The sequence below is a fragment of the Curcuma longa genome, chromosome 11, assembly GCF_044706935.1.
Source record: "Curcuma longa cultivar G26 ecotype Majalengka, Jawa Barat chromosome 11, ITB_CL_G26_1.1, whole genome shotgun sequence".
In the NCBI taxonomy this organism is placed as follows: Eukaryota; Viridiplantae; Streptophyta; class Magnoliopsida; order Zingiberales; family Zingiberaceae; genus Curcuma; species Curcuma longa.
The window spans coordinates 14,290,601-14,310,646 of NC_133871.1; the positions used below are offsets into that span (position 1 = coordinate 14,290,601).

Genomic DNA, 20,046 nt, shown 5'->3' on the forward strand with positions numbered 1-20,046 from the left:
TTGAATGAAGAGCCATTTGTATTTTTAAATTTATCTAATAAGAATCTTTTATCTCCAAAATTAATTGAGCCTGTTACTCAAATATCTGAATTATATATAAAAATTTTTACTTTGAATAAATTTGGGTATAACTAATGAATATAAAATAGAAAATCAGTTTCACACAAGTTTACACCTTGTCCATGACAGGTCGCGCTTCTCCCACTCTCAACGACGTGTCAGTCGTAAAGTGGGCTACTCGAGTTATTTATAGACAACACGAATTGGTTATAATTAATAACTCTCTTCCTATGGCTTTCTATTTTGTTATTTTTTTCATTATTTATTTTTTAAAAAAATTGGCACACCGTATCAAATTGCTTGTTTTCTCCCGATAGCTTCTAAATTCTAATGGATATGCATGTTGTTGAATGAAATCAACAATTCCTTTAATTTTGGATGGGTAGGCGATTGCACATTCCGTCCGATACATCAGCACAGGTACAAGAAAGTTACTTTTTTTTTTTTTTTCCATTTGTGTTGGATTGAAATTTGTTGATCTTTGGGGATAAGTATCATTTCGCAATTAGGAGAAGGCGTTGAATGAGGTGGTTGTGGGCATTGAATTATGATGTCTGCCCAACAAGAGTTCTACGACTCCTGCGCTCCTATCGGTTCGTTCCCTTCTCGTTTTCAAAATTTTCGATCTTCTTTGATTTCGTTAGAAACCTTTCCTACACGAACCCTAATTCAAAAATCCTTGAAATTTATCATACAACCATAGCAGATCTTTATAGATGAATTTTGTATGCACAATCTACACAGTTGGTGCAATAGCATCATGGGTATATATCTCAATGAAGAGATTGATTTAGCGAAATATTCTGTTTTGGTAGTACGATTTTGTGGATCTGTCTGTTTTGATCCTTCTCTCGATTTCTTTGTTTAATTTTTGGTCTACCTTTTCACTTTTTTTTGCAGGTTCCCCGACTCCTCAAAAAAGGCTGGAACTTTTAATGAATCAACCAAGCAACAGATACTGTGCTGATTGTAGCTCTCCAGATCCAAAATGGGTGTAAGTATTCTAGTCTAAATAGTGTATAGATCTTTATGATTTTCCTTTTACAACATAAATAGGTTATCGTGATTGCATCTTGTATATCGCCATTGTTAGATGAGAAATATTCATAATCTCACTGATCCCAACTCCTATATTTAACGTGAAGTTTGAAGTAGAAAGTACCAATAGCTGATGTTGCTGTCTAAGTTGATCACTACGGTACATTTACTACTATTGTCTAAAACTATAAGTTTAATGTTAAAATGTCTCAAATTCTCTGTTTCACCATTTAGTAGAATTTGGACCAATATGAAGCCATCGTTCCCTGGTTCAACAATCAACATGTAATGGCTTTGTTCCCTATTACCAATTTACTATTGTATTTATGAGTTTTTTTAAAGATAATAGTAGTAAAGTTCATGAAGCACTATCTTGTGCATTCACATTTTCTTTAAGCTGAAAGCTTAGATTTTTTGATCATCAACTAGTGGTTAAATGCCATTTTTTGGTAATCCCATTGGTACTAGTTGCTATATTTGACAATACATTTTTTTTATGTACAGATCATTAAATCTAGGCGTATTTATTTGTATCAAGTGTTCTGGAGTTCATCGAAGTCTTGGAGTTCATATCTCTAAGGTAATAATATGCACGAATGACTTCAGAGTAAATTTGTTCCATTCAAGATTACTCAAATATATACATTTTGTGTAGTTTGGTAGCATGTGCTATGATTGATTTGCTAATCACTTATCCTAAAAGCTCAAGCTATTAGGAAATAAACTAATTTGTATAATACATGATCACACGTATCCATCTGGGATTAATGGAGACCAATTTATATAATCGACTATTGTATTTGTCCATGTGGGACTAATGAGCATGGGGCATTCTAGCTGCTTTGACATAATGCAATTGTATTCATATCACATTTGATTCAGTTTCAAAATGATCTAGATATTGTATATTACTATATTTTGCATATTAGAGTCCAGAATTGAGGTTGGGTTGATAGGACTAAGATTTTGTCCTACTGATAGATTTTAGCGACAACCTAACTCTATTGAAATTGACCAATTACTAAGATTGCACATGAACTTTGCTCCTTTTGTTTAGGTTAGGGATTATGGAAAGAACTCGATTAGATACCTAAATGTCGAGTTTCAAATGTATAGAATATGTTCTGGACTGAAGAAGAATGGAAACAAAAACCTCTCATGATCATCTACATTACAAGTTTCATTTATAAAAAAAACAAATTCACTAAATTATGTATCCTAAATTTCTGAAATGATTCTGAACTGACAGGGTTGGAAATATACTTTTAATAGGACTTTGGCAATAGATTGACTCATTTAAGATTGACTATGTGCTCGTAAAGGTTACACTTTATCTTTGCTAAATTTCATGACTTGTATTGATTATAGAAAAAAAATTCCATCTAAATTTTTATATTTGTCCCTTTAAAGGTGATATGTTATTGTCTAGTGAGGTTGTAACACACTAAAAGATTTAAATAAATGGGTAATTTACTAAAATTAGTCTAACATATCACACAACCATAATAACAAACAACATTTTTAACATTTTGATCGTCGCCATCGCCTAATTCAAAATTCTACAATTTCAATCCAAGTTTGGGATTCACAAAGGAGGTGTTTTATATCAATATTTGTGCCTTTTTCTTTAATCACTTTCTACTTTGATTTTATATGTTCCATTATCCTTCAACAGATCCTCTCAGCGAAGTTAGATGATTGGACAGACGAACAAGTTGATTTTATAATTGAGGCGGGTGGTAATGCTACTGTGAATATGAGTTATGAAGCCTTTTTGCCAGAAAATATTAGGAAGCCGAGACCAGATTCCTCTATTAAGGAACGATCTGATTTTATCAGGTCTACTTCATCCAATTCTAGTTTTGCACTGTACTTTGACTCAATCTAAATGTTTATATAATTATGCTCAGGAGAAAATATGAGTTTCAACAGTTTGCAAGCTCAAATGCACAGAATGAATATTCCATATCTAGTTGTAATGCATGCTTGCTTCACCATGGTCCGAGTAACAGACATCTTGAGGAACAACAAACTGGTATTCGTCAGACATTTCATAATAATCGGAGAAAAAAGGATGCTGGACATAAATCTATAAAGAACATGGTATGAATTGCATTGTTAGAATAAATATGCAATTCTTGAATGTATCTGATCAAGTGGTATGCTATAACCGAAGTAATGTTTTGTAGATTGGCATGGTAGAATTTGTTGGATTAATTAAGGTTGACGTGATTAGGGGCACCAACTTAGCTATTCGTGATATGGTGAGCAGTGATCCATATGTTATCCTGAGCTTGGGACACCAGGCAAGACATTTATCTTTTCAGTTGGAATATTTGAAATACTAAGTTCACTTTGACAATTAGTTTTTTACTTCATTGTTACAGTCAATGAAAACACGGGTGATAAAGAACAACTTGAACCCTGTATGGAATGAAAAACTAATGTTGTCAATCCCTGACCCTATCCCACCTTTAAAGTTGGTAAGTAGAACTGTGTAGTTGCTCTAAAAAGTGCAATATTTTTAATGGTATGACAATTGCATTTTTTTGCCGTTCTTGTACTAAGTGGCATTGAAATATTTTGCTTGCTTGATGAAATGACATCTTAAATTGGTCCATTTGGTTCCAACTATTTGTGGTTGATGTTAGGAAAAAAATATTAGAATTTTGTTCTAATATATTGAACATGTACATTTTCATATCTTTTTTGTTCTACTACTGTGTTTTTCTATTATTAGGGCCACAACTATAATAGTCTTTGATTTTTTTTTCTTTTCTAGTAACCATTGTGTTTATGTGAACGAGAAGGTTTAATAGTCTTTTATTTTCTCTTTTAGTTTGTTTTACTCCATCAAACAACATAAAATAATATTGTTATCGCTTTCATATGCACTATGCAACACGGAAAATGGCCTACTTCTATTGAAAATATTCTCACCTTAAGGTAAGTTCCACTAGAAAGTATTTCATGCGTAACAAACGGATGAGCTTTTAAGAATGCAGCTTGGTGTTTCAGAGTTTAGCTTATTGTTGCATCTATAACTCGGATATTGAGTTGGTTTACCATCGAAAAGTTGAAAATTGATGCTGCAGTTTGAGACTTCTCTGGATAGTCAATGTTGAATGCTGAAGATAGACCATCTTTGACCACGTTATTTGGTTTCTCCTGTGAATTTTGTTAGTGTTTCTTCTGTTTTTTGATTCAGTTGTACGGATGCATTTAGCTGACCAACAATTTTTAGGTATAAGCTGACAGTTTTTTTGGTTGCAGCAAGTGTACGATAAGGACACATTCTCGACTGACGATCACATGGGGGAGGCTGAGATCGACATCCAGCCACTCGTAGCAGCAGCCAAAGCATACGAAAACTCAGGCATCTCAGAATCTATGCAGCTCGGGAAATGGCTAGCTTCGGAAGACAACACTCTGGTAAAAGATAGTATAATATCCCTCGACGAGGGCAGAGTAAAGCAGGAGATCACCTTGAAACTTCAAAATGTAGAACGTGGTGAGTTGGAGATCGAACTTGAATGTGTACCTCTCAGTCAATAAATTGGAGAAGACTAAGCATGATCTTGTCGCAAATTCTTCCTTCTTTTCTCGAGGGACATCTGGAGTTGTTAGTTGTAGCATCACTGTACGTTGTTTAGTGATTATATTGTAATATAGCACTTTTTTAGCCGCACTGTTCTCTTCCCTTGTTGATTTAAATCCATTAGTTCTTGCTCCTCACTGTTAAACAAAAATGATGATGAACCAAAATGGAGCTCCATCACTGCTAAATGTTGTCTTCACCATCCAAGATAAATATTTAGATTTACAAGGCTACAAACTTACATCCACGTTTTACCAATCTTTAATTAACATGCTTAACAGAAGCACAGAGAGTTCTCAGCAGCCAGTTCCATTTCCCTGCTGTTGGAATGCTAATTCAGTGCACTCAACAAAATAGAAACCATTAAAATTGTCTACCAAAAACACTCACGATAGCCACATTTACAAATCGAGAGAATGTCAGCTAATCACAAGGGCAGGGCACTTACGAAAACAAAAGATTTTAGAAAACTTTGGGAAATATGACAATCTAGGCATAAAACCCCCAAACTGAGATTTTGCAGCCACTGCATTGCATGTATTGCAATATCTATGAAGAAGATGTCTGAGGCACACAAAGGCGAACAAACAAAACAATCTTTTGATACTCAGAAACAAATTTGAAGCTCCTGGAACCTACATATTTGCAAGAAAAACTAAGAATCAGTCTGGAAAATTGTGTTAGTAGGCAGTCGAGCAACAATACAAACTAGTGAATCACAGTAGTGTAAGATTGAATTGAAGGGCTGGAGTATATATTACAAAGGGAGCAGAGGGGCTAGCTCTCTATCACTCTAAAATGGGCAAGCACCATATAACTTTCCTTCTCTATGAGCCAAATTTGGTCGTGTGCAATCTTCACCAAAGTGCTGGCTAGAGGTTTATACTACGCAGTATATAGCAACAATTTCCTGATTTAGTATGCTTGGAATCTCACCATGTTTGATGCAGAGGCCTGCTCAGCAGGATGAAAGTCTTATTTCTGAGTCAGTATATTAGAGGATAATTGACCAAAATTCAAACACTTGAATATGACGCCGGAAACTAGTTCCCAAGACCTTGAAATACACTGCCATGCTAAAGATTTCTTAAGAGTTACCTGGCTGGTTAACATAGCAAGATACGAGTCACACCTAATATTGTTTGCTTACTTCCAAATTTGAAGTCCATACCTGCTCTCTCAAAAGGTATTTGTAAATATGATCACCGGTAGTTAGCATCTATATAAAGGCATCATTGTATTCATAACTGAGTGAGGCTTCTAATCATACAATCATTTTTAGACCGCTACACAGTATGGTAAATTTATTTCTGAAAATTGGATCATCAGTAAGGAGAAAAATTTGTAATGATCGGATCGTCCTCTGTTATTTAAGCTCACAACATTGCCAAGGCAACTGACATTCATGGGTGGCTATAACTTGTTTATCCATTAACTAAATCCATTGTCTCTAGAAGTAGAAGAGTGAAAGGAAAGGTTGTTTTTTGATGCAGGTAAAACAATGGAAAAACTAACAATATTTAGAATCTAATCTTCAACCTCACGACATTTTATCTTTATAGCCATAGTATCTATTTGCTTATAGACTAATGACAACTCTTAGTCCTCTAGTCCAATGATTATATAATTATCAGATTATACATTTGATCTGGGTATACATCTATTTGATTCACAGATTATGTATTCACGATATCTATTCTCTTTGTTGTTTGCACAGATTGTATATTCACTATATATATTCCCTTTGTTGTTTGGTGGCCAGAAGTCAAAAAATATTCACCAAACCATTCCCATCAAGTTCCAGAAGAATAAATCAAGAACCAGCATCTCCACAACACTATCCCTTTATAGTGAATTCTCTTTAAGATTCAAAAATGGCCAAAACAAGCATACTCAATTCTTCACTGGTCCTTTAATTCAGCACCATGTTTCTTTTTCAAATAAACAGACAAGTAGTCATCGAGTAAAAATCAGCAACGCGCTCTATCATCAAGATCATCTTTTCACTTAATATGTCCTCGTTTGGATAATGATGGCTCATTATAACTGTAGAGATGGAAACGAGATTATGAAATTGTACAAATCACAACTCATGGTCGTACCAAATTCATGGCACAAGTCCCTGGTGGTGGTGGAGCACTTGTCTGCTGCCACTTACAAAAAAGAGACTACTTTATCTAAAAAGGTTATCTGTTTCTTTGAATAGCCGTAGGAACAGTTTGAGGCTTTGGGAATTATAGAGCTGGAATATGGTTGTGCATTGATGTTATGGTAGCAACTGTTCAACGAAAAAAGCTCACCAAACTGTACTGTTCTTGAGAAAGAAATGATTAAGTCTTTTAGTTATCCACAATCACGCTCAAGGTCTCGTTGCCACCACAATCCATTAAGACATTATACAGGCTAATACTGTATTTTCTTGAGGGAAAAGTCAGAAAGGTTGAGGCAATCATTTCATTCGATAGATTACCTTTTTGCCTCAAACATCAAGTTACAAGATTTCTCTTTCGGTATTACTGATAAGTTGAGGGAACGATTGAAAGCACAAGATAATAAAATGCAAACGTTCCCAGTTCTTACAAGAAGAATCGCATGCTTGCACAATAAGAACACGAACATAAACAAGAAAGGGAAGCGGGCACGAGAGACAACCTGGACGCCGATCAACCGACAGGAAGCGTGCCGATCTCGCCGGACCTGAGGCCGTGTGCGATCTCGTCAGCGATCATCAAACAAGTGGACACCCACCCGTGGAGAACCACCCACACCATGCCCATCACGTAGATGGCCAAGCTCCACGGCATGGCCATCAATGTCAGCTCAAAACCCTGCCCTCTTTACCCTGCTGCCTTATAGATCGCAAGATGAGGCCATCAGTTCCACGAGATGAAGAGCAAGCATCCGAAAGGAAGAGAGGGGGAAGAAAAAAGACATCTGATCAAGAAAACGATCGCTGACCTCGTGAGAAAAAAAATCAATTCTTGGCCTCGTCATTCAACATCCACGCCATTCTTGCTGTAGAAAAAAAAAAATCAATTTTTGATTAAGAAAAATCTGAAAGAGAGAAGAAGCCCAAGAGAGCTCGGTGGGACTTTGGTTGGCAGGTCGCAGAGGCAAGGAATCGCACTTTCCCCTTTTAAAATGAACAATTATGAGGAGTTGATTTCGCGAGAACAGTTCGTTGGGGCGGTTGGCGACAGAATCTGGTGGCGTTGATTTCGTCACTACAAAGTCAGCGCCCAGCGGGATGTAGATTTAGACGTTCGATCTATCGGCTGAATTCATTGTCGGTATATAAGCACGGTCAAGTGGTCAACGTCGCAAATTTGCTCTTAAATTCATAAAAAACAACTAATTATATATTTTATATGATAACTAAGAATAATTAAACATATTAATAATAAATTTATATATTTTATATGATAACTATGCTGTTTAAGTTGAGTTATTTGCTTGACGCACACGCACTGGTGAATGGATCGAACTCGGACGAACTATGCCAGAATTTTTTTTTTTTTAAAAAATGATTAAAAAATAAATCGAATTAATTTTTTTTCAGTATTCTTCTCCATAATTTCGTATTTGCATTAACGATTCCTCGATTTTTTTTATTAAAATTCGACGTAAAAAATAATCAAAGATACGAATGCTTAGCCACTAAAGACGATGCTGGATTCCGAGTGTCTAGGGTTTGTCTGAGATTTCTCGTCCGCCTCTCCATGGCGTCGATGACCTTCGCCACCTGCAATTCGCTCTCCACTGGCATCTCCCCTCGCTTTCTTGCTTCTCCTGTATGCCGTAAATCCAGGGCCTCTACTTATCTTTCAACAACTACTGACAAAGCTCTCAGTTTCCTCGGCTCCTCCTCCCCGAAACCCTTCTACTTATCTACGGTGCAGCTAGGGGTTACTACTAGAATTGAGCGGCGAATCCTTGCCTCCGCCTCCAGGAACGAGGGAAGCTCGGAGCCGGAGGCTGCTCAGTCCGATGATGCTAATCAGGCGAGGGGTCAGAGCACGTTTCCGGAGAGGTTTCGTTATCTCACAAAGGAAGCGCCCGATCGCCCAGTCAGGTGGCCATGGGCTATTGGTATGTTAACCAGATAAGAACATTGCTGTGTTTCTCTTGGGGTTTGGATTGGTATTCGTATGATTGCTCCTCCTGATGTTGTGCCAGTATTTTTTGGTGCTTAGAATGTTATCAAAGATCGAAATTTTGAAGTAAAATTGATGCTATTCTCCTGAGATTTTCCATGGGCATTTATGCATTATCATCTTCACGAGGAGAAAATTTTGAACTCAGTAAAGTTACGTATTAGCAATTATGAGGATTTTTTGTTCTTTGGTTTGTTGAACCATCATATTTGTGTTAACGAACTCTGTATTGTTAGTTTCATGTATTTGATGGTTTGAATGTCAGCATATGGTTCAGTAATTGTTTTATGACTCGATGGTTGATCACCATACCAAATATTTTCTTTTTATATGAAAATTCAGAAAATGAATAAGCTAAATTAGCATTTAAGAATATCTGTGTCTTTGCATATGATCTACCTATTTTTTGTTGCAATTATAACTCAGATATTATGAATGCAGTTCATAATGCTTATAATTTATACTAAATATGGCATTTTCACATTACAATAACTTCTGAAAGTTGCCATGCCCGCTTGTATGTAGACAAAAAAAGGTAGAGATATATGTTGTAGAACAATCAAAATGAATCCTGTAAGATAGTTTACTAAATCTTAACTTTTCTTAAAACTGGAATATGGTTGGTTAGTTTATAAATCTACAAACTAGTAAACAAATTCTTACATAATTTGTTTATATTGCTTAGTTAAAGGTAGTTTGTCAAATTTTTTTGTTCATTAACTTATGGATATATATTTTATGCATCTTGACCATCTGGATGCTGAAATGTGCATATAGTGATTGCATCATTAACCTGGTATAATTCAGATTGTGCTCTCCCCTTTTATGACTTATCTTGAGTATTTGATAAAAAGTCTTATAGAAAGATAGGATCTTGGTATTTTAAACTTTGGTATTTACAACTAATGATTCAATCTTATTCCGGGACATTGCTGGTTTTGAACACTGTTACTCAAATTTTCAAATTTTTATTCTTGTTATGCTTCCAAATATACTCGATCAATTTTTATTTACTGTTCATCAAATTTGTGTATAAATCAATTTATGACCGTTTGTATATCAGATATTCATTTATCTTATTGTTTCTTGCAGCACTGGTTTTTCTTGTTTATGCTTGGCGAACTGCATTGTGGGAGCTTTCAAATTGGGCAAAGACTGTGTTAGCTGTTGTGAAATTTTTTGGTTACTTAGGCAAACTGCTCCTTGCTGTTGTATTCCACTACATTGGTGGTCCTGTTACAGAAATTATAAGATGCCTCGAGTTCTGCCTCTATTCTGCAAAGTCTGTATATGGCAGTGTTGTGGCATTTGCTCCTGTGCCAGAACTGACGAGGATAATCTTGTTTACTACAGTGATATTAGCCGTTGCTGAAGCTACAGTTCCAGATTCTGTAAACAACCAGATGCCCTTGCTTACATTTGCAGCACTTATCGGGTTTGGGGCCGTGAAAAACTTTATTCCAGAGCCACTCTTCTGGATGTGCCTCTGTGCACTCTTTTGCTACTCGAGGTTTATTACAAAAAAGGATGATGTATCAGCGTTATTGCCATCTGCTGCTGTACTCGCCGCTGTCGGGGAGCCATGGGTCAGATTTCTTGTGATCGGTTTTTACTTGGCCCTCGCCATCTTCCAGCATTCAAAGGCATCGAAGGAACCTTCAAATGAGGAAGTTCCTGAAACCAGTAGAAGACTTCCAATCCCACTCTTACTCGCTGCTTTATCTATTGGAGTTCATCTTGCTGCCAAATGGGTTCGATATCGTCACTTGACATGGATGATCGCTTGATCGTGCCTCATTCTAAATTGATTTTGAAGATCCTGTCGAATCACAATCATCTCGGAAGTAAGTTAGTGTTGTGTAATGTCCTATTTTACTTTTATTCATTGATCAGAAATTTGCATTTCACAAAGCCCTGTTTCAATCAGCTATATGCTGTAAACCTATCTCTGATTCCTATATTCCATCCGTTTTGCTGAAGTTCCATTCGTTGCTCGGTGAAATTTTCATCATACAGCATCCATAGCTCACCAATTCATCAATTAAAAAAAAAATTTAAAGGTAAAAACTTCTAAAGTTAAATCTTACAATCATGACTTAAGACCACTATTAAATTAAACTAACATTTAACCATGTCATCGATAGAGTCTCAAGTCTATATCCAAGTTCTTAGAAATGTAATCATAAGTTACTTTTAAAAATTAGTCAAAATTTGAGGAGCATTTTATTTTATTTTATTTTATAAAGTATAGAGATAAATGTAATATTCGAAACGAAAAGGAGTAAAATAAAAAAGAAAATAAACTATGAAAAAATATTTCTCTCCCTCTCGTAGCATCCCAAACTCAACGCCGCCGTTCAGTGTTTTGAGCTTACCCTGTCGGAGAAATTTGTTCAAAAGAAACAAGAGAAGAGGGAATTCATTTGGGTTGTTGCTCCTTCCTTCCTCGCGTGGCATAAGCCAAGTCGAAATGGAATCACTGCGCGGATAGAGGATCGTGAAGGGTTTAGACTCAAATGGAGCGAGAAAAACCGCGCGTACCGGGAGGATCGGAGAAGGATGCATCCGCTTGTTGGAGAGTCCTCGAATTCTACAGCGGGATCGGCGCAATGGTTGGTGGTGGATTGTTTCATCAATCTCTAGGTGTTGCTTAGCCTCGGCTGCTTGCAGTGACTAGGGTTTCATGCTTTCGCTCTTTGCAATTTTATTTCATCTATATATTCATTGACGCATCAATCCTTTCAGAGGTACTCCTTGATGCGGGCTGGTTTTCCAGAATGCATAGTGGAAGCATTCGACATCAACAACATCGCCAACGACGTCTACGAGCACAACTTTGGCCATCGCCCCTTCCAGGTTCCTCTTATCTCCTTCGGTTGCTTATCCTCCACTCCAGAGAAAAGGGAGAGACGCAAGTTATAAATAAGAAAAACAAGTCCTTTTTTTTTGTTTTTTTGTTTTTTTGGTTTTGTTTTGCTTAATACTGTCGTAAAGGAGATGAAAAGAAGACACGTATGCAGGAACTTGACTATAAATTTGGATTGCCTTTGGTTCGCTGCATAAAACCAGTAGATACTCGAACAGATGGAAAACACGAGTAGACAAGAAATGAACTGAACAGAGGACTATATATAACGTTTTACAACCATATCTCCTGTTCAATCGTGTGTTAGGAGATCGTCTTTCTCCTCTGTCCAATGGTTATTTATCTAACTATTCAGAAGGCTGCCATGTGTATTCAAGGCATCAACTGAGTTCTAGCTTCATTTCGTTATGGATATCCTAGTAAGAAAAATTGATATAGGAATACTGAGATGGTATATAATCTTAGAATGGATTTGGTTTAGTTTAGCCTATCAGGACTTGTATAGACAACTGTGTCACCATGCACAAAGTTCATAAGGACACATTTCTATTCTGTTTGGCTTTTGCCTAAGTATACAAGAATATATGGAAGAGGCTCTTGAAAATATTTGGATGATTTTAGAGATAACATGAGGGTGGGATTCTTATAGTTTCAGTTCATCCTTAATGTATCAGGTAGCATTCCATTGCAGGGAAACATCCAAATTTTGTCACCTGTTGATTTAGACAAGTATGAAGCACATGCATGGCTTCTTTCTCCTCCATGCCAACCTTACACTAGACAAGGTTGTATTTTGAGTTCTACAACTATATTATCAATAGACTATGATCCTTCCACATTTATGTTTGAAGTGTTGTTTTATAGGCTTGAAGAAAGACTCAACTGATGCTAGATCATTTTCATTCATCAAGATCCTTGAGAATATGCCACATATGAAGCATCCTCCTCTAATGCTATTTGTGGAGAATGTTGTTGGGTTTGAGGTTTCAATTTCAAAATCTGCCCTTTTCTCATCTTCTCCATGAATTTTGTCAAATTGAATCCTTGCCTTATGTTGCAGACTTCAAATACACACAGGCATATGATGGAAGTGTTGGCAGGAATTGGCTTTGTCACCCAAGAATATATTTTGAGCCCATTGCAATTTGGAATCCCATACTCTAGACCTCGGTACTTTTGCCTGGTACGTTCATTCAGAATCAAATATTTTACTCTTAGACTGTTGCCTGAAGTACTCAGATTTATGTTAACATTGGTAAATAGTAGCAGATTTTGTTACAGCATTTTAGATGATTACCTACCTAGCTTAGTAGTTTCATTTTTTTTCCAGAATGCTTTCCTACTATTGGGCTTGTTTGTTCAAATGTTATGTTTAGAAAACTTATCTGGATAATTAATCGACATGGAAAGAAAAGGATACAGATACTAATGATGAGTTTATATCTTCCATGCATTTGTTCTATTCTGAAAATCTCTTTTTTTTTTTTTTGCAGGCAAAAAGAGAACCTTTTTCTTTTAGGAATCCGTGCTTCAATAACTCAATTCTTTGCACACCATCTCCCTTCATTTTGTCCAAGGATGCTTACTCCACAAATAAGCTTGATGAAGCAAATACAAACCATGAAAATTTTGAGTCTCTTTGTCAGCCTATCATGACGTTTCTAGAAACAGACTTGTTTGCCCCAAATCAACAAGAGTGCACGAGAGACGTTGTTGTTTCCAAGGTGGAGTCTGAATATGATACTGATCAAACACCAAGTACAACTGAACACTTGCAGATCACTGACATTGATAAAGTTTATGAAGAGGCTGAAGAAGGTGAAACTTGCATAAATTCTTGGAACACATATTTTGTTCCACCAAGTTTGATCGAAAGATGGGGAAGTGCCATGGGTATCGTCATAATTTTTGTCTCATTTATTATTAAACACTAGATTTACAAGGTATCTTGACTGTTGATTGTCTGAGTCAATCTTTGAAAATGGCCAGATATTGTCTTCCCGGAGTCTAAGCGTTGCTGTTGTTTTACCAAGAGTTATTTTCGTTATGTAAAGGGCACAGGGTCCTTATTGGCTACTTGTAGGGTATAATGCCCTCTTTCTCCCTTTTTTTGTCTGAATAATTGATAACTATTGTTCATTTTCTGACACTTTCATTAATATTTGCTATGCTATGATCTTTCTCCTTATTCTTTGTAATAGCACACTAACTCAAGGCTTGAAGCACTCTCCTTGAAAGAGCTTGGACTACGTTATTTTACACCTCGAGAGGTAGGCATTTAGTACATAATTAGTTGATTAGTATCCATGCCAACTTCTGTGGTTTGAAAGTTTACAATCTATTTCAGGTTGCTAATTTTCATTCTTTTCCGCCGGATTTTCAATTTCCATCACATGTGAACTTGAGGCAAAGGTGAGTCTTTCTTAGGTCCTGTGTAGTAGTGACTTTATATTGCAGTAGTACTATGAACTGAGACTGATGTTTGCGAAGATTTATTTGTAAAATACATGAAATTCAAATATACTTTTGGTTAAATTGCATTTATAATAATTTATTTGTCACTTCTCATTTGCTATTGAACAATTAGGAGAAGAGTAGGTGATGTTGGCATTTTGTTGTTGGATAGGTGGATCAGGTCTGGTTTTTCTTAAGGGTTTTCATTAGATCAATATATTACAAGATTTTCTCAAGGGTTTCCATTAGATATGGGTCAGTGTTTCTAATATTGAGTTGATCTAATGGATTCAACCATTTTACGAAAGAAATGAAAGTCATGCATAAAAATAAAAGAGGTTTGGTTTGGTATGGGTAGGCTCTTGCATATTGAAATTGCATTGTTTCTATATTTTAGTTTCTACACTTCGTGATTGCATTTTTGTGGTTAAAAATATTTTCTATTCTCTAAGGAGTCTATTTTCCTGTAGAAAGCCTCAGTTGTCCTAATAGCAATGAAGACTACATACAAGTATGGGCATGATAAAGCGTGTCTTACTGCAAGCTTATTTTTCTGCTAAATGTCGTGCAGGTATGCCTTGTTGGGAAACAGTATGAGTGTTGCTGTCGTGGCTCCATTACTCCAATATCTTTTCAGCGAACCTACATAATATCGTCGATGTGCACTTATCTAGCATTTATCGGCGCAAAACATGAAAATCATGCTTATTCCTGTTTCCATCTTTTTATTCACACTTTTTAGGTCTTGTTCTACATTTATAAATTGAAGAGTTGGCCAGTTTGTTTTTAAATTTTTTCAAATTCTTGTCGAGTTTTCTTCAGCTCCTTGGCCCTTCTGTTCTATGTGAATGGTATAGTAGGTGGAATTGCAGCTGCCAGCTACCACTTTCTGACGTTCCTTAATCTTCAAACAGTCTCTCAATGTATTGCTATAAACTTGCAAAAATGGTGGGTTTTCATTATGTTTTTTGCCCATTTATTTGACTTTTGATCTGTTAACATATTTATCTCAGTTATACGACTTTCTAGTTTGCCTCTTCGAGTATAGTTTGTAGTAGAAGATGTGAAAAATATATATATATAATTTGCATTTATCGAAATGTAATTCCCTAGCTACTCAAAGACTGCTTTTGCTCAGGATGTATATAGGTCTCAAAAAATGGCTTTACTAATGTGTATGAACAGAATTACTACAGGCAGAGGAGAGAAATTTTCAATGAGCTTCATTTTGTTTTAGATGGAGAGCCTTTGAATCCTAGTGAAGGCCTTGAACTGCCTGTTTAGTTTCGATCGCCAAGAAATGAATGTTTCAGCAAGAATTCTCGATCTCCCACTGAAAATGATCTATTCTGATGGATGAGGTGAAGCAAGGAGTCAGGATCTCGGCGAGATTAGAGAGGATTCGTAAGAGGATGTGAACATTCTAAGCAAGCTCTCAGATCACATTGCTTTAATCATGGGAACTCCACACAACTCCTACTTCTCTTTTCTTCGTTCTTCAAGAAAGGAACCTTATGTCTCAAACAAATAACAAAAAAATATGTGATAATAAGTTAGATTCATAAGAATATATTTCATTTGAATATAAATTAATTTTAAGTATCGATTATGATATAGGACTTTTAACAAAAAAAAATTCTTTCATTAGTCTTGCTAATATTTATTCCGATAATATTAGCATTGACCTCTTACAAAATGGTCTTTAGTTTTAGAGATATTTTGATCATTTTAAATTTATTTTATATCTAACAAATCATCTATTTCTATGTGAGAATCAAATTATTAGTAACATATGAGAAAGTTCCAACTCAAAAAAATCATTTTAAAATTTTAAATCATAGATTAATAAAAAAAGATTGAAATACCAAAATTTGTTGATTTAAAATGAAAGTATAAACTTGAATATTGGAGTGTAAATGAGTGAAGTTGCTCATGAACTATTCGGGTCACGATTCAAAAAAAAAAATTGTTCGATTAAATTAATGAGTTGAGTTTAAGTTTAACAGTATTTGATTCGTGAGCTCGTAAACATGTTTGTCTACAAATATGTTCATTAAGAGGTTCGTGAATATGTTCGTTAAGAGACTCGTTTATCTTATTATAGATATATCACATGAATTATAAATATTATATGTTAACAAGTCAAGCTCAAATTAAGCCCGTTTAATTTTTAAATGAATTATTTTTAAATCAAACTTAAATCATTCGTGAACTATTTAATTTTATTACGAATCGAGCTCTAACTTAAGAATTAAACTTAATCAAATTTGAGCCAAACTAGAGCTTAGGAAAAAAAACCAATCAAATCAAGTTCGAATCTCTTATTATTTCGCTCGATTCGATTACACCCTACTTGAATAGTCATGAGAATGTAAGGTTATTTGATGCTAAAAATTTAGGTGCTCAAATGATAAACCAAAGGGAACAAGACAAACCTCACAATCAATAAATATGACAAATATTAATCTTTTGTTATTATTTGGAAATAAAAAATGCTATAAAAGTTTTTCATTTTATTGTCAAAATCTCTCTCTCTCATAATTTAAGTAATTATTTAAAATTGAAATAGATATTTTAGTTTTAGAAAGGAAATTTTAAAAGGACACTATGATGAACTGATACGAGCCACCTATCACAACATTTTTTGTAGGATTTTTGTCTTGTTATTTCTTTTAATTTGATAAACATTCACTCATTGGTTTAGTTTTTATTTCCTGATAATCTCAACCTTTATCCTTACCGGGTTACACTACACATGATAATCCCCAAGATCCGATAAAAAGGTTGAAACCGAGCTAGTTTCGAAATGTAATTGACCGAAATATAAATTCGAAACTGATTGATTGATTGGTTCATTCCTAAATTGGTGAAAAATAATTTCGCATTGAAAGTTTCCAAGTTACGTCGCAATTTGCTGTAACCAGTTGAGATTAATCAGGAACGCGGAGAAAGAAATTATTCTCCGAAAAAATCTCCAGAAATCTCTATAAAAAACCTCAACTCGATTCGCTGTCTTTCCAAAATCTAATCTCCTGCCATCACTCACAGACATCGCCCAAAGGCGGCGCCTCTCATCGCTCCCCTCTCCTCCTGTTCTTCCAGTCGCGATCGCTCTCCCGATTCCTTCTTCCACCCGATCGAGCGCGCGATGGCGTCGGGCCGTTGGGTGTTCACCGCCGCCCTGTTTCTGGCGGCGGCGGCGGCCGTCTGCTTCGCCGCGGACCCCCAAGCCCACTTCGATTGGAACGTCTCCTACATCACCGTCGCTCCTCTCGGCGTCCGTCAGAAGGTACGTGCCATGCATGAAAATGCATGCAGAGTAGACAGGGATCTCTCTACTTAATTCTTTCTGCGCTCTGATCCTGAATCTTTATCGTTCAAATATATCATCAGGTGATCGCAGTGGCGGATCGGTTTCCCGGCCCGGTGATGAACGTGACCACCAACTGGATCGCAACCGTCAACGTACACAACAACTTGGACGAGCCGTTTCTGTTCACATGGTCTATATTACTTGTTATTTTTGATGTTTTCGTCGTCGTCGTCGTCGTTGTGTCTTCGAATAATAGTTGACGTGAAATTTGATGTGTGAATCAGGAACGGCATACAACTGCGCAGGGATAGCTGGGACGACGGGGTTTTGGGCACAAACTGCCCAATCCCACCCGGGAGGAACTGGACCTACAACTTCCAAATCAAGGACCAGATCGGAAGCTTCTTCTACTTCCCCTCGCTTCTCCTGCAGCGCGCCGCCGGCGGTTACGGCGGCATCATCGTCAACAACCGCGCCGTCATCCCTGTTCCTTTTGCGCAGCCACACGCCGACGTCCACCTTTTCATCGGCGATTGGTACACCAAGGACCACACTGTACTGCTCTTGCAACGAACTTCATGATCGAATTAATACTTAACACTAGTTCTATCGCATTAATTTGCTATAACACTACAATTTTTTTTCGATAGGCGTTGAGGAGGATGCTTGACGAAGGGAAGGATCTCGGCGTTCCTGATGGCGTTTTGATGAATGGAAAGGGGCCGTATCGATACAACGCCACGCTTGTTCCTCGTGGCATCGACCACGAGACCATCAATGTTGAGCCAGGTTACAATCTCTCTATCCATGAACAATTCTAGCTATGTTTATGATCAGAAATCAGAATAAATGTTCATGTTTCGTAATTTTAATCTATATAGGAAAAACATATCGATTTCGCGTCCACAATGTTGGCACATCCACCAGCTTGAACTTTAGGATCCAAAATCACAACTTGTTGCTCGCGGAAGCTGAGGGAACATACACCCTGCAACAGATCTACTCCAACCTCGATATACACGTCGGGCAATCTTACTCTTTCTTGGTCACCATGGATCAGAATGCAAGCAGCGATTTCTATATCGTGGCGAGCGCTAGATTTACGAATGGATCGCTTTGGGATAGAGTTATTGGTGTTGCAATTCTGCACTATTCCAATTCTAGAGGCAAAGCATCAGGCCCTCTCCCAGATGCTCCTAATGACTTCTATTACAAAGGCTTCTCTATGAACCAAGCCAAGTCTATCAGGTTTATTATTAGTTACTGATCTTCTTGTAGATTCTATCTGTTGCTTGTAATCTAACTTTGTTTAAATTCATTTGTTCAAGGACAAATCTATCTACTGGTGCTGCACGCCCGAATCCTCAAGGGTCATACAAATATCGTACGATCAATGTGACTCATGTATACGTGCTGAAGAACACACCACTTCAGATCATCAATGGAAAACTTAGAGCTACAATCAATGGTATTTCATACTCGCCGCCAACGACGCCATTGCGCCTTGCTGATGAGTACAAAAAGACTGGAGTTTATACGCTTGATTTCCCCTCTGTCCCCGGTGATGAACCGCCTCGAATCGGATCGTCTGTGATAAATGGAGCATACAAGGGTTTCATAGAGATCATATTTCAGAATAATGATACCAGAATTCAGACTTACCACATGGATGGCCATGCATTCTATGTAGTAGGGTAAGTACAAGCAGTGGTACACACATTATTGTAGTAGCTTTCACTATTCAGTGTTTCTTTTTCTCTTAATTAAACAATCATATCCTAATTGCAGAATGGGTTATGGAGACTGGACAAATAATTCTAGAGGATCATACAATATGTGGGATGCTGTTTCTCGCAGTTCAACTCAGGTGCTTGCATTTCTTCCAGGACACCTCTTTCTTTGATCTTTTCGATCCACTTTAATTTGCCAACATTAATTACATGTCGACAAGATAACTAAACTGCGTCTTGTTGCTCTAAATCTGAACTTTCTTGGCTCTCCAGGTTTTTCCTGGTGCATGGACTGCTGTGTTGGTCTCGTTGGACAACGTCGGAGTTTGGAACATCCGAGCACAAAATCTAGATACATGGTATCTTGGGCAGGAGGTCTATATGAGAATCATCAACCCTGAGCCTACCAACAAGACCGAACTACCTATGCCTGATAATGTTCTCTATTGTGGTGTTCTTAAAGATTTTGTAAAGTATGTCATTTCTAAAGTTGATTAAATCCATCCTTTTTTTTCTTTCTGAGTTTATATTTTGTATTACTGGAATCTAAATCTGGTTTTAACTTTGAATCTTGCAGCCCTCATCAGTACACAAGTGCAAACTCCTCAGCTTCTTCTCTTGTAAATGCGGGAGGCATGCTAACCAGATGGATTATAATCTTATTTTCAGTTATTCTGTTACAATGGCTAGACGAGTAGTAGAGGAGATTTCTTATATACATATATATAAGAAAGAGCAGTTGAAACTTTAAGTCTGCCAATCTTTGTGATCAGAGTTAAATTTCTCTTGGCAGCTGTTTCAGATCCTTGTTGTCTTTTTTTTTTAAAAATTGT

The 20,046-nt window shown here is 36.7% G+C and overlaps 5 protein-coding genes across 9 annotated transcripts; 4 read left to right on the forward strand and 1 right to left on the reverse strand.

Moving 5' to 3' along the window:
• The first annotated feature begins 577 nt into the window (after positions 1-577).
• Positions 578-4,769, forward strand: LOC141838451 (putative ADP-ribosylation factor GTPase-activating protein AGD11). 3 transcript variants are annotated; one of them, XM_074725933.1, is made up of 8 exons: positions 578-653; positions 961-1,054; positions 1,603-1,678; positions 2,774-2,937; positions 3,009-3,201; positions 3,288-3,404; positions 3,486-3,581; positions 4,372-4,769. In XM_074725933.1, the coding sequence occupies exons 1-8, from the start codon at positions 608-610 to the stop codon at positions 4,651-4,653; spliced, it is 1,068 nt and encodes a 355-aa protein (XP_074582034.1). In that variant the 5' UTR covers positions 578-607; the 3' UTR covers positions 4,654-4,769. The 3 variants fall into 3 exon arrangements, with proteins under 3 accessions (XP_074582034.1, XP_074582035.1, XP_074582036.1); XM_074725934.1 differs by lacking the exon at positions 578-653 and adding an exon at positions 780-824; XM_074725935.1 differs by lacking the exon at positions 578-653 and adding an exon at positions 786-871.
• Positions 4,770-4,901: 132 nt separating this feature from the next.
• Positions 4,902-7,867, reverse strand: LOC141841916 (uncharacterized). Of its 3 annotated transcripts, none has more exons than XM_074730115.1 (3): positions 7,655-7,867; positions 7,349-7,538; positions 4,902-5,331 (listed from the first exon to the last, which is right to left on the reverse strand). In XM_074730115.1, exon 2 carries the CDS (start codon positions 7,504-7,506, stop codon positions 7,360-7,362), a length of 147 nt encoding a protein of 48 aa, XP_074586216.1. In that variant the 5' UTR covers positions 7,507-7,538; positions 7,655-7,867; the 3' UTR covers positions 4,902-5,331; positions 7,349-7,359. The 3 variants fall into 3 exon arrangements, with proteins under 3 accessions (XP_074586216.1, XP_074586213.1, XP_074586215.1); XM_074730112.1 differs by having other exon boundaries at positions 7,349-7,541; XM_074730114.1 differs by having other exon boundaries at positions 7,349-7,545.
• Positions 7,868-8,364: 497 nt separating this feature from the next.
• Positions 8,365-10,832, forward strand: LOC141841144 (uncharacterized). Its single transcript, XM_074729269.1, has 2 exons — positions 8,365-8,785; positions 9,943-10,832. The coding sequence occupies exons 1-2, from the start codon at positions 8,416-8,418 to the stop codon at positions 10,635-10,637; spliced, it is 1,065 nt and encodes a 354-aa protein (XP_074585370.1). The 5' UTR covers positions 8,365-8,415; the 3' UTR covers positions 10,638-10,832.
• Positions 10,833-11,225: 393 nt separating this feature from the next.
• LOC141838450 (tRNA (cytosine(38)-C(5))-methyltransferase 2) lies at positions 11,226-15,080 on the forward strand. The gene is made up of 10 exons (XM_074725932.1): positions 11,226-11,462; positions 11,596-11,706; positions 12,408-12,501; positions 12,581-12,699; positions 12,777-12,899; positions 13,210-13,609; positions 13,706-13,800; positions 13,918-13,986; positions 14,064-14,128; positions 14,742-15,080. The coding sequence occupies exons 1-10, from the start codon at positions 11,367-11,369 to the stop codon at positions 14,818-14,820; spliced, it is 1,251 nt and encodes a 416-aa protein (XP_074582033.1). The 5' UTR covers positions 11,226-11,366; the 3' UTR covers positions 14,821-15,080.
• Positions 15,081-17,318: 2,238 nt separating this feature from the next.
• On the forward strand, positions 17,319-19,911 carry LOC141837178 (monocopper oxidase-like protein SKU5). Its single transcript, XM_074724625.1, has 9 exons — positions 17,319-17,459; positions 17,564-17,673; positions 17,768-18,038; positions 18,134-18,272; positions 18,365-18,731; positions 18,812-19,177; positions 19,272-19,350; positions 19,487-19,686; positions 19,791-19,911. Exons 1-9 carry the CDS (start codon positions 17,319-17,321, stop codon positions 19,909-19,911), a joined length of 1,794 nt encoding a protein of 597 aa, XP_074580726.1.
• The last annotated feature ends 135 nt before the right edge of the window (positions 19,912-20,046 follow it).

Bases quoted from the DNA above. Each gene is read 5' to 3' on its own strand.
- LOC141841144 (XM_074729269.1), top strand. From the start codon at position 8,416: ATGGCGTCGATGACCTTCGCCACCTGCAATTCGCTCTCCACTGGCATC. The intron at 8,786-9,942 runs GTATGTTAACCA...TGTTTCTTGCAG, and splicing joins CAGGTGGCCATGGGCTATTG to CACTGGTTTTTCTTGTTTAT.
- LOC141841916 (XM_074730115.1), bottom strand. From the start codon at position 7,506: ATGGCCATGCCGTGGAGCTTGGCCATCTACGTGATGGGCATGGTGTGG.
- LOC141838451 (XM_074725933.1), top strand. From the start codon at position 608: ATGATGTCTGCCCAACAAGAGTTCTACGACTCCTGCGCTCCTATCG. The intron at 3,202-3,287 runs GTATGAATTGCA...AATGTTTTGTAG, and splicing joins ATAAATCTATAAAGAACATG to ATTGGCATGGTAGAATTTGT. The intron at 3,582-4,371 runs GTAAGTAGAACT...TTTTGGTTGCAG, and splicing joins CTATCCCACCTTTAAAGTTG to CAAGTGTACGATAAGGACAC.
- LOC141838450 (XM_074725932.1), top strand. From the start codon at position 11,367: ATGGAGCGAGAAAAACCGCGCGTACCGGGAGGATCGGAGAAGGATGCA. The intron at 11,463-11,595 runs GTTGGTGGTGGA...CAATCCTTTCAG, and splicing joins ACAGCGGGATCGGCGCAATG to AGGTACTCCTTGATGCGGGC. The intron at 12,502-12,580 runs GTTGTATTTTGA...GTTGTTTTATAG, and splicing joins CCAACCTTACACTAGACAAG to GCTTGAAGAAAGACTCAACT.
- LOC141837178 (XM_074724625.1), top strand. From the start codon at position 17,319: ATGGCGTCGGGCCGTTGGGTGTTCACCGCCGCCCTGTTTCTGGCGGCG. The intron at 17,674-17,767 runs GTCTATATTACT...TGTGTGAATCAG, and splicing joins GAGCCGTTTCTGTTCACATG to GAACGGCATACAACTGCGCA. The intron at 18,273-18,364 runs GTTACAATCTCT...TAATCTATATAG, and splicing joins GACCATCAATGTTGAGCCAG to GAAAAACATATCGATTTCGC.